This window comes from Rutilus rutilus (genome assembly GCF_951802725.1).
Source record: "Rutilus rutilus genome assembly, chromosome: 14".
NCBI lineage: Eukaryota > Metazoa > Chordata > Actinopteri > Cypriniformes > Leuciscidae > Rutilus > Rutilus rutilus.
Window position 1 is genome coordinate 11,322,032 of NC_140219.1, and position 11,599 is coordinate 11,333,630.

An 11,599-nucleotide genomic window follows, 5' to 3' on the forward strand; every position below is an offset into this window, starting at 1 on the left:
AAATTTGGCCAGGATGCCGGGGTTAAACCCCTACTTTTTCCGAAGGACATCCTGGGATTTTAAATGTCCACGGAGAGTCAGGACTTCGGTTTAATGTCTCATTCGACAGACGGTGGTCTTTGACAGTATAATGTCCCTGTCACTATACTGGGGCGTAAGGACCCAGACAGACCACAAGTTGAGCACCTCCTGCTGGCCTCACTAACACCTCTTCCAACAGCAACAGTTTTCCCAGAAGGTCTCCCATTCAGGTACTGACCACACTAAACCCTGCTTAACTTCAGGAACCAGTCTTGGGCTACAGGGTGATATGGCTGCTGGCAAGACATTACATGGACTTGAGTTGACACACATGCACACACCACTAATTATGTCAGCATTTACCATCTTATAAATCAGCATAATGTTGTGTAATCGTTTTGCCCATTTCAAAGGAGTAAAACTGTGAAACTTTTAAAGTTTATTTTTGCATTGCTTCAGATTTCTATTGTAAGCGCATTCCTGTAAACAATGCACATTCATACCGCCACACCTCAAAACATATTGTAGCAATGTTCAATAGTGGGGAAGGAAGAGGATGGGTCGACCCCGCTTGACACCCATGACGCTTTGCGCGACTTATGGGTGTAACTTTCGTTAAGCTGTAAACAGTCAGTGAAAAGGCTCCCTTTATAAACGCAATACGTTAAAAAAAGTGTCACAATGAGATGACATGAATCTACTCACCCTTAAACCATCGAACATTAAAAGGAAATTTAAGTGTAAAAGCATCAACAAGGTACTTCAGTTTCAACAGACCAATATAACCCCAAAAGCGCGAGTCTTTCCACAGCAATAAAGGACGGTTTAAATATCACTGTAGTAATATATATCTGTATTATGTAACTTATGTTGCCTTAATCAAACATTTTCATTAACTTCAGCATTACGTGATACTATTTCAAAGTGATTTCCGTCATTTTGACAGATTATAAATTGCATTTGCCCAGAGAATGTCTAATAGGAATTTGCCTGTGAAAACAAACCTGTGGCAGCTGCCACGGCATCTAGCGATGCCACCGGAAGTGCCGCTACGACCTGCCACTGCCAGCATTTGCGCTTGGCCTCTCTCGGAGGATTTGAGGAGAATAACGAGATTCTTCGTGCATTCCAGTGAATTATTAATGGAATGTATCGTAAATTAAATTCGGGAGAACAGACCACAAATGTGCAGTAGCCTATATGTTGTCCTTTTCATACATTTACTGCGGATTGCAAAGGGAGAAAAGAAAATAATCACGAGGAAAAGAAAGCAGCGACTCAAAAGAGCTCTTGCCATAGATATTCTTGTTATATCTTGTCACATTACCAAGTATAACGTTATTCTTATGATGTCTGAAAATAAATCATTAAGGAAAATTGACAGCTCATGCAGTCAAACTGATGGATCAGCTTTATTTGTAGGGCAACCATGAAGAGTTCAGATGCAAAAGCCTCTAAGTGCCATCTGAAATTTTCTTCTTGAATGATAATTTTTTATCAAGCTCGTATATTTAAGTTCAGTAATTTCACTTAAATGATAATTAATAGGTAATTTTCATTGCTATTTAAGTGAAATTACTGAACTTAAATATACAAGCTTGATAAAAATGATCATTCAAGAAGAAAATTTCAGATGGCACTTAGAGGCTTCTGCATCTGAACTCTTCATATGTTCTGAAATGATTCGTTTCAGCCTTTTTGAATTGAAGCTGATTGTCTGTGCTAGTTTGCAGTTTTTCTGGTTAATCAGTGATTATGTTTATGAGAGCTGGTGCAAAATTTTCATTGGGGGTTGGTTTCTGTAATTTCTGTATACACATGCACAAAAAAATCTACCTTGATATGAACAATAATAGAATAAGAGTCTTATGAAACCACACAATTTGAAAAAGAATTAGCCTACACAACGAAAAATGTTTGGTCAAATATTTATTGGCACAAAAATAGCAACACAGCAGTTTGTTTGAAGATTAATTTGGTCAAATATTTTGCATTTGGATTATATCATAAAAGTGCTTGAAAGTTCATCAGGAAACTAAATTATCAAAAACAAAATGCACTATTATTGAGTTACCAAACAACATCACACATTGTTCTTTACATTGTGCTCATACAACTATGCCTGCCAAGTAATTACATTAAATTTAATTATTTCTATCAGATGCATTAAATAATTTACTGACTTCCAAAAGACCTCCGCAATTGTGCTTTCAGTTCTTCATTTCCCAAGACTCAGTGTTTCTGCTTTTCTTTGTTTTTTGAACCAAAATAAGCAAAAGCAGCAACAGCAGCAATAATTCCAAAGCCAGCCACTGCAGCACCACCAATCTCCACCGCTTGTCGCACCTATACGAATAAACAGAAAGTATCTATATTAATTTATTGTGTGATAAGTTCCTGAAAACTGCAGACAGAGCTTGTGTGACCATAATCCAAATCATATTTAATGTATTTTAATAATAAATCAATTAATGTCAATAATTTTACCATAATACAGTCCTGTAATCCTGTGATTTTTTTAAAATTTGACATATTTAGTGGTGCTTAAAGGGATACTCCACTTTAAAATGAAAATTCTGTCATCATGTTGTTTCAATCCTTTATGAATTTCTTTCTTCTGCAGAACAGAAAGGAAGATATTTAGAAGAATGTCAGTAACCAGACAGTTTCTAGTCTCATTGACTTCCATAGTAGGAAAAAAATATACTATGGAAGTCAATGAGACCAGAAACTGTCTGGTTACTGACATTCTTCTAAATATCTTCCTTTCTGTTCAGCAGAAGAAAGAAATTCATAAAGGATTGAAACAACATGAGGGTGAGTATATATGATGACAGAATTTTCATTTTAAAGTGGAGTATCCCTTTAAAAGTTTGTGAACCTTTTAGAATTTTCTTTATTTCTGCATAAATATGACCCCCAACATCATCAGAGAACCCAATCAAACAAATGAGATGAAAATATGTATTTATTTACTGAGAAAAAATTATTCAGTATTAAATATCTGTGAGTGCGTTTATATCTGGTGTGACCCTGTGGATTGTGACGATTTTTTTCTAACCTCAGCTTGATGAGCAACAAGAAATCTTTTTCTGAGGTCCTCCGAAATCTCCTTTGTTTGTGCCATGATACACTTCCACAAACACGTGTTGTGAAGATCAGACTTTGTTCTTTAAATAAAACAGGACACTCACTAACACCTGATTGTCATCCCATCGAGTGAAAAATTAACTGCTAGGCTATTCCTAGAGGTTCACATAGACTACCTTTGCCACTCACGGATAAGTAATATTTGATCACTTTCTTGAATACATAAATTACCAAGTATAATATTTTTGTCTCATTTGTTTGATTGGTTCTCTTTGTCTACCTTCAGTGTGAAAATCTGATGATTTTTGGGTCATAATTATGGAGAAATATAGAAAATTCTAAATGCTTCACAAACTTTCAAGCACACGGAGTACATTAATTCACTAACATACAGTTACACTATTATTTGTGTGAATTATCTCAACATGTCAACTAATCGTACCTGACGAGACTGTGCCTTTCCGTATCTTAGCTCCGTAACAAAGTGCTCACAGTTCCAAGTAAAAACACTATATGGAAGTTCTCGACCCAAAAGACCATATGCATCCCGTAGAATAGCATGTATGGGACGTGGCTCATATTCCTTATCCAGAAGGTTGTTGATATGGTATTCATCATTGCCAACTACTTTATAAAGTTCTTCTTTCTTCACTGTGGCTTTCTCATGTAGTACTGACATCATACTGTATGCTCCAGCTTGAGCATGCTCAGCTATAGAGAAAGAAATGGAAAAGCAAGCAAAAAAAAAAAAAAAAAATTCAATTCAAGATCAACTCAATAGGCAGCATGTAAAGCATGTAAATAACCCACAGGGTGGTGCCAGGTGGATCACAAAACCATCGCCAACATAAATAGCCCAGTGCTGATATGTGCCTCGGAAGATTTCAATGAGGTCTCCAGGCTCCGGCTTCTTATCATACTAAGAGAAAACATCAGGCGTAATATTGTGTTACATTTTAATAGAACCACTTAACTTGTCAACAAAATGATCTCACACTGTATAACTAAAATAACTCAATACCACTGCACTTGTGAATAGATAAAAGGTTTTGTTAACTTTGTAGGTTATCTGCACAAAGACTTGCTTGTTTCAGAGAGGTAAGTTAGCGTGCACTTTCATTTTCATTTTGTTATACAGTTTTTAATACTCTGTTGCTTTAATAAAATTCCTCTGTAACCCACCTTGAGAAATAAACATACATTTATAAGCATTTCATCAATAAAAAAGCACCGAAATAATCCATTTGCTATTTAATTTTACATTTAATTCATGTTAAGGTTGTTTCAGTTAAAAGACCGCTTTAGCCGATCTTACCTTTGTCGATTCCATGGCAACCTCAACAAACTTGTTGTTTTAACTCCTATGGGAAAAATATAACAACGACATTTAGACAATGTTTCCACCACCCGAGGATCTGATCAGAATTAAGTGACTCTTGACTGTTGAATTTACGGATGTCGTTTAACGTTATAAAATGACTTGAGAGGGCAGCACATTTGTGACTATTAAATTCCAACGTAAAGAAACACTTAGCTACTGGAAATTAAATCACATAGGCTGAATAATATGAAGGCAAGGCGATCGTATAATTTAAGTACAAATAAATAAGCATATAACGTTAACGTAATTATAAGTTGGAGCATCGGAAATAAACATCAGATTGTAATGATCAACTCGACAAGTAACGTTAGACTTAAGGTCTTGCAAAAATAGTGATCTTGCTGTTCTTAAAGTAACGTTACTGCTAGGCTATTTACTATTTTCATCGGAAATAAACAGACTTATTAAGTAACGTTAGACTTTAATTGGTCAACAAACTAGTAACTGATTAACAAGTCTTCTTCATTTCGTAACATTAATTAAATAATTAAATAATAACATTCTTAAATAAATAAGGAATTAAATTTATACGTTAACAGTTACTTACAATGACGTATGTTTCAGTGTGTTCCCCTGAGGTAAAAAATAACTATATGGGGAGCTATTCAGTCACGCGGCGTGACTGGGAGCGAATCAGCGTGCTGGAGTCATTCAGTGGACGCCCTTATTTTTTTTTATTCTAGACTGTTTTTATATTTTACGATAAAAAAAAAAAAACATTAATAAAAAAAAGCAAGATGTGAGTGGGTTTTGATGGCGACTTGTCCGTCATCCGTTGTGATAACGGCACAAATGGTCAATGTTGTTGTCCTTATAAATAAACTTTAACCAACAGCGTTGAACATCCAACAAAATAACCCAGGATTATACAGTTAGTTAGCCAGTTTCTAATGACCCTGCCTGTGTTAACAATTTTGTAATCGTAACATAGTCAAACATAACATTGTAAAACACACTTTTACTCGGTGTTGAGGCCAAAATTCCTGCAATATCGGAGGCTGCAGTTTCAGATAAAAGAGCTCTCCTAAACGACAGAGGGCGATATGTGTAACCAAAACGTCATTTCCCATGTGGCGAAAGAATGTGAGTGAGTTTACACCAGGTTTCACACTGTTTGGTGCATCGTTTATTGAAACGGTGTTGATTATAAGTGGCAACGGCTGCGCTTTTCACTCACAATTTGCCATTATAGTTGTTATTTTGTATGTAAATAACATATTTTCATGGTGTATTTTGCTTAAGAATATAAAACGATGTCCGCGATATTCGAGGGGGATGCCATGTCAGCCATGCAGAAGTCTCACTGCCACACTTCTCTAAACAATTACAGGTGAGCAATAATATAATAGTCATACAGGTTACCACTAACTAATACAATAATGCTTCAGTTTATGGAAGGAACTCCAGTTTGCATTTAACTGCGTTATCTGTGTTTGGAACAACGTATCGTTCTCGTTTTACTGTCATTAAGGTAATTTGTTCATTCTTATTCTCGTCTGTAAGTGGGTCGTAAATGACGTGACGGGTCATTTTTTTGTCTTAATAATAATAAAAAAACAAATATATAACATCCAAAGTATGTAAGGTAGTACAACTTGATCTCTTTACTGAATCCAAAAGGTTTAATTATATTTTACTACATATCAAGGTATTTTAAAGATTTTGAAGTATCAAAAGGTCATTCGGTAAAACTGATATAGTAAATATTTAAATGGAATAATATTGTTTTTAATAACTAAAGGAACTACAATAATACAAATATAAAGCAGATAAGGCTCTTTTTTTTTACATTTCCCCTTTTCTCCTTTCCCTGTGCAATGTTTTACTTGAATATGTTGGAGTGTTTAGAGTAGTCCAATAAATTATTACATTTATGAGATCAGTGATAATTTTATTTAATATTTCTTCTGTGGTACACACTCTATACTATCTCAACATCAATGTCAAATCAGTTTTTAACTTTCAAATCAGTGGTTAAACCGAATGACTTTTTTGGTGACAAATTTTTTCCATCTTGTAAAAAAATGACAAAAAACAGTGTTAATTGATTGTACAAACCACAAAATCTTATTGTTAACACCTAGGTAAACTAAAAAATGGTTTCAAATATATCTCCATTCTATTTTTTTACACTTTTAAAAACCTTATTTGTCAATGACCCAAGTATAAATAGTGAATTATACAGCCTACAGGCGTTTTTGCAATTTCACTCCAATAGGTCAGTACAGGTTTAGGCATACCTACTCGAAAATGCTTATGGTAATTGCATGTCCATTTTGGATGTAGTGCCATTTATTGCCTTCTGTCATTGCATGTCTGTTATTTCTGATTTAATATTGTAAACAGCCCAGAATTATTATTGCCCAGAAAAAAAAGATACAGTTTATTAAACGTTTTGTGTCAATAATGCCTCAACCATGGCCTGTTGCCATACTATATATGATTTGTTGGAAAGGAAAGGAAAATAGCCTATTATAGGCTTTTAAGGCTTTTAAAATGTAAAACTGTTATGAAACAATTCATTAAACAGCACAAATGTAAAACATTTCAAACCATTGTTTTGGCTATAGGATATTAAAATATTTAAATTAATAAGTTTTATATAATTAGAACATTTAAAATATGTTATGAATAAATTTTTGAAAGTACAAATATTCCATGTTTCTCAATTAGTACATGGTCATAAAACGGCATGATTTTAAAGTAGTATTGGATAAAATATAGCCTAGCATGTCTTATTGCTGTTACTGTTTGACATGAATATAAGCTGTATAAAGAAATTTGATATGAAATTTTTTTGATAAAAAAAGATATGTGCATAACTGTTTAAAAAATGTAATTCATTGCAAAAAATTCTGTACCAACTGTCCTTTTTTCCCCCTTTTCCATCAGTCCTCAAGAGCTGGCTTTAGAAATTAAAGCTTTCATCAGCGGCGTCGACCAGACACAGGGACGGAAACTCAGTGTTCGGGATCATGCCCGCTGTGCAGTACGGCTCCTTCGAACTGTGCCAGCCTGCCGTGGAGCTGTCTTGGAGCACCTAAGGGGAGTTTATGATGAATATGTTGCATCATTTCTTCAAGATTTGGAGGCGGAGGGTGAAAATGGAGGTACCAGTACAAGTGGAGGAGGCAGCACCAGTGTATCCAATTTGGAGGATGTTATTAAAGAAGTTCATGCAGTCCTCTCAGAATTTATCAAGCTTAGTCCTAAAGCTTGGGCTCCCCTTGTGTCCACATGGGCCGTAGACCTTCTTGGCCAGCTTAGCAGCAAGCATGCAGGACGACGAGCAGCTCCTCACTCATCCAGCCTGAATGAGCTGTTGCAGCTTTGGATGTCGTGTGCAGCCACTCGCTCACTTATGGAGTGCTACTCGCAGTGTCTAGCAGCCATGTTGGCCTGGTGCCCCGATGCCTGTGTGGATGCCTTGCTGGATACCTCTGTCCAACACTCCCCTCATTTTGACTGGGTTGTCGCTCACATTGGTTCAGCTTTTCCTGGCACTATTATCAGCAGGGTGCTGGCTTGTGGTCTCAAAGACTTTTATGCACATGGGTATTCCTCTGCTGAGAAGGTCAACCAACAGCAGGCAATAGACAAGAGCTGTAGAGTCCCCAAAATAGGCTCAGTGGTTGGTATCCTTGGGCACTTGGCCTCCAGACATTCCGATAGCATCAAGAAAGAGCTTCTCAGGATGTTTCAGGATAGTCTGTCTCCACCCCCTCAAACTGTACCTCTGCATTCATCTGGGGCAGGCGGGTGGGAGAACTCCCCTCATCTTCGTAGGGCCACTGTACCTTTCTTGCTTCAACTGGCTGCTCTTTCCCCTACTCTCCTGGGTGCCGTTTCTGCAGAGCTGGTGGAGAGTCTCAGACCGCCTGTCCTAGTTCAACTCCAGGCTCAGTTCCAGGCCTTGCCCCGGGAGGAAGTCGAGAATATGTTGGGTCTAGCGGTGCATCTCATAAGCCAAAGCCCTTCAGGTGGAGCAAGGGTGCTAAAGTTTCTTGCGGACACTGCCACACCATCTTCAGTGATTATATCAGGCCCTACACCCTCTCCCCATGATAGTATTCGAGAAGCCTGTGACCGCTTACTGCAAATGCTTCTACTACATCTTCACAAGCTGGTGCACAACCGTCCAGAGGGTGATGAACCCTTCCCACAGTCCTCTGCTGCCTCAGCAATGCCACAAGTGATCCCATTTCTAGAGGAGCTCCAGGGACACATAGGTGATCTGTGTGCTGAAACTCTCCGGCTTGAGCGGAAGAGGCACCTATGGTTGCATCAGCTCCTGTGTCTGCTATCGGTGTATGGCGGCCCGAGCGTGGCCACTGAAGCTTTGTGTCAGCTCTTCACTCAAGCCCGAAACCCAGAGGAGCTCGCTCTAGCCTCACAATTGTACACTCCACTTTCCACTTCACTTTCTGGGTTGCTTCCCTCAACAGTAGCCCGCTGTGTTGCCCAGATCCACACTGAAACCCTTGACAACAAAGAGTTGGCTCAACTCCTGAACAACTTGGCTACTGCAGTACAGAGTCAAGAGGAGGATCGTAAAAATGGAGGGGCTACAACGGGGAGTTCAGCTCAGTCGATGCACTCGATGGCTGCACAAGTCAGAGTCGCCGTTTCCAGACACCTTCAGGATTTCTGCCCATTGCTTCTTCATGGCGACAACATGGTTTCCAAGGCAGCTGTCCGTCTGCTCTCGTGCAGCCAGCTTCCCAGAGCTTGCTCTCCAGCTCATCTGTTGCTGATATGTAGAGCAGCAGTTTCACATTTCTTTGTGTGTTTACGACTGCAAGGTGAGAGCCTTAAGTTTGGGGAAGAGGAAGTGGGCTACTCCATGAGACTGTTGTCACGTCTTGCGGCCTACTCTCCTTTGACGCTAAAAGCTGTGCTGCAACAACTGGTGGAGGGAGCCCTGCACAAAGGCAACCGAGATTTGTTTGGAGGTCTGCAGGAAAACCCAGGTGATGACACCACACAGTCACCCAACCTTGTCCCAGACTTGGGCATATCCCTATTGGACGTCAACTGCAAATTTGGCACTTCTGTTAACTTCTCTGGTAATGTGTGGTCCGTTTTCCACGCTGGAGTAATTGGAAAGGGTTTGAAACCTCCGTATACTCCCTCACAACCAGACCCAGATAGAATCAATCAGAATATGCAGACTTTGCTTGCAGTCATGGTTCAGTGCTGTAGTTCAGGTGGAGGAAGCCCTACTGTCAATGCTAGAAATGGCTCTGCTGTAGGTACCAGTAATGGCTGCTTCCCTTCCAGTGAACCTCTCATTTCTGATGAACTTCCCCCAATTAATGCTGAAGCTGCAAAGGTAATTGCCGTAACCCTGGTAGAGAACATCTGCCCAGATGTAGCAAATGGAGAACTGTCCTGGCCTCCAGAAGAACATGCAAAAACAACAGTTGAGCGAGACATACACATTCGTCGCTGCTTTGAAAGTAACCCTGTGCTGTTCCACCTCCTCCGGGTGGTCGCAGCTGGACGTCCAGCTCTGTGCTACTGCTCTGTCATTTTAAGGGCTCTACTTTCCACCTTACTGGCTCACTGGGAAGCATCAAGGGAACCAGCAGTGTCAGACTCCCCCTGGCCCCTTCAGACCTCATGTTTGCTTGTATCATGTATGGGCGAAGGCCAGCTACTACCACCAGTGTTGAGTAACATCCATGAGGTCTTCCCTCTCCTCTCACCCTTTGAAGTTAGGCTACTGCTTTTGGGCGTATGGGAGTACATGCGGGGTAACAGCCCAATGCCACAGAAATTTACCTTCTGTGCTGACCAAGGACTTTTTTTTCGCGATTTTTCACGGGATGGTGATGTTGCACGCTATATTGCACCCATCCACAGTGTTCTGCATAAGAACATTGACCGACTAGGGCACCTTTGCTGGAGGTTTCAAGTTTGATGACTGTCAAATTATGAGAAATGGTGTTAAAACCCCGGGTTCCAAGAGTCACAGACTTTTTTTTTGTATTCAGATATTTTTCTACATAGTGTTAACTTGGGTGTGACGGTGATATTTCTACATTTTAAGAGCTAACCAGATCAGATTTTTTCCCTTGCCTAGCTTTTTATCCTTTTTGTATCCTGTCTAGCTTTCTGTAGAGGTTTTTTTTTTTTTTTTTTTTTTTTTTAAGCACTGAAAAAAATCTGTTTTTGCAATTCCCTATTTTCTTTTTGTTGCTGTGTGGAAACCAGTAAAAATAAAAAAATGAAACTGTATAAAAATGCCTCCTCTGTTATTATTATTATTTTTTTTACTGAAATACCAAAATAGGTATAGGTAATAGGTATATAATAAAAAGTAAAAGCCACATAAACCAAATAAATCTATCTAGTATTAAAGGGATAGTTAACCCGAAAATGAAAATTCTGTCATTCCTCATGTCGTTCCAAACCTGTAAGACTTTCGTTCATCTTCAGAACACAAATGAAGATCTTTTTGATGAAATCTGAGAGCTTTCTGTCGCTCCATTTTTAGATACACATCTGACACTTTTACGCTCAAAAAGAATTCATGAAGAGTAAACTAATCCATATGAATTGAGCGGCTTAGTCAAAATTTTCTAAAGAGACACGATCACTTTATATTATGACCAAATTGAATATAGGCTTTTATCTGCTTATAAATATTCATAAACTCACCCAGCTGTTGTGGTTAATAGAAGCTCAAGCATGTTCGATTGACGTCCAAGAAACATTGAGGTTCATTCTCGTCTTACGCAGCATGTTTGAGCTTCCGCAAGAGGTTTGTTCTCGCACGCCAAACAGATTCGATTGTGTTTCTGTTTATGTTCGCTGATTAATGTTTATGTAAAAGCCTAAATTCAATCTGATCATTTAAAGCATTTGTGTCTCTTAAGAAAATCTGGACTAAATCACTCAATTCATATGGATTAGTTTTACGATCTCTTTATGAACTTTTTGATGTCAAAGTGATGGTTGCATAGCTATCAACGGAGGGACAGAAAGCTCTCAGATTTCATCAAAAAGATCTTCATTTGTGTTCCAATGAACGAAAGTCTTACAGGTTTGGAATGACATGAGGGTGACTAATTAATGACAGAGTTATCACTTTTGGGTGGACTA

General features: G+C 38.6%; 2 protein-coding genes across 5 annotated transcripts; one reads left to right on the plus strand and one right to left on the minus strand.

The window, feature by feature from the left end:
* Positions 1–1,934: 1,934 nt before the first annotated feature.
* Positions 1,935–5,613, minus strand: LOC311303948 (phospholipase A and acyltransferase 3-like). 3 transcript variants are annotated; one of them, XM_084430700.1, is made up of 5 exons: positions 5,449–5,613; positions 4,427–4,472; positions 3,922–4,030; positions 3,554–3,822; positions 1,935–2,367 (listed from the first exon to the last, which is right to left on the minus strand). In XM_084430700.1, the coding sequence occupies exons 2-5, from the start codon at positions 4,439–4,441 to the stop codon at positions 2,254–2,256; spliced, it is 507 nt and encodes a 168-aa protein (XP_084286826.1). In that variant the 5' UTR covers positions 4,442–4,472; positions 5,449–5,613; the 3' UTR covers positions 1,935–2,253. The 3 variants fall into 3 exon arrangements, with proteins under 3 accessions (XP_084286826.1, XP_084286825.1, XP_084286827.1); XM_084430699.1 differs by having other exon boundaries at positions 5,040–5,592; XM_084430701.1 differs by lacking the exon at positions 5,449–5,613 and adding an exon at positions 4,650–4,668.
* Positions 5,478–10,709, plus strand: ints5 (integrator complex subunit 5). Of its 2 annotated transcripts, XM_084430698.1 has the most exons (3): positions 5,478–5,575; positions 5,735–5,822; positions 7,385–10,709. In XM_084430698.1, the coding sequence occupies exons 2-3, from the start codon at positions 5,746–5,748 to the stop codon at positions 10,413–10,415; spliced, it is 3,108 nt and encodes a 1,035-aa protein (XP_084286824.1). In that variant the 5' UTR covers positions 5,478–5,575; positions 5,735–5,745; the 3' UTR covers positions 10,416–10,709. The 2 variants fall into 2 exon arrangements, with proteins under 2 accessions (XP_084286824.1, XP_084286823.1); XM_084430697.1 differs by lacking the exon at positions 5,478–5,575 and having other exon boundaries at positions 5,605–5,822; positions 7,385–10,703.
* Positions 10,710–11,599: the final 890 nt, after the last annotated feature.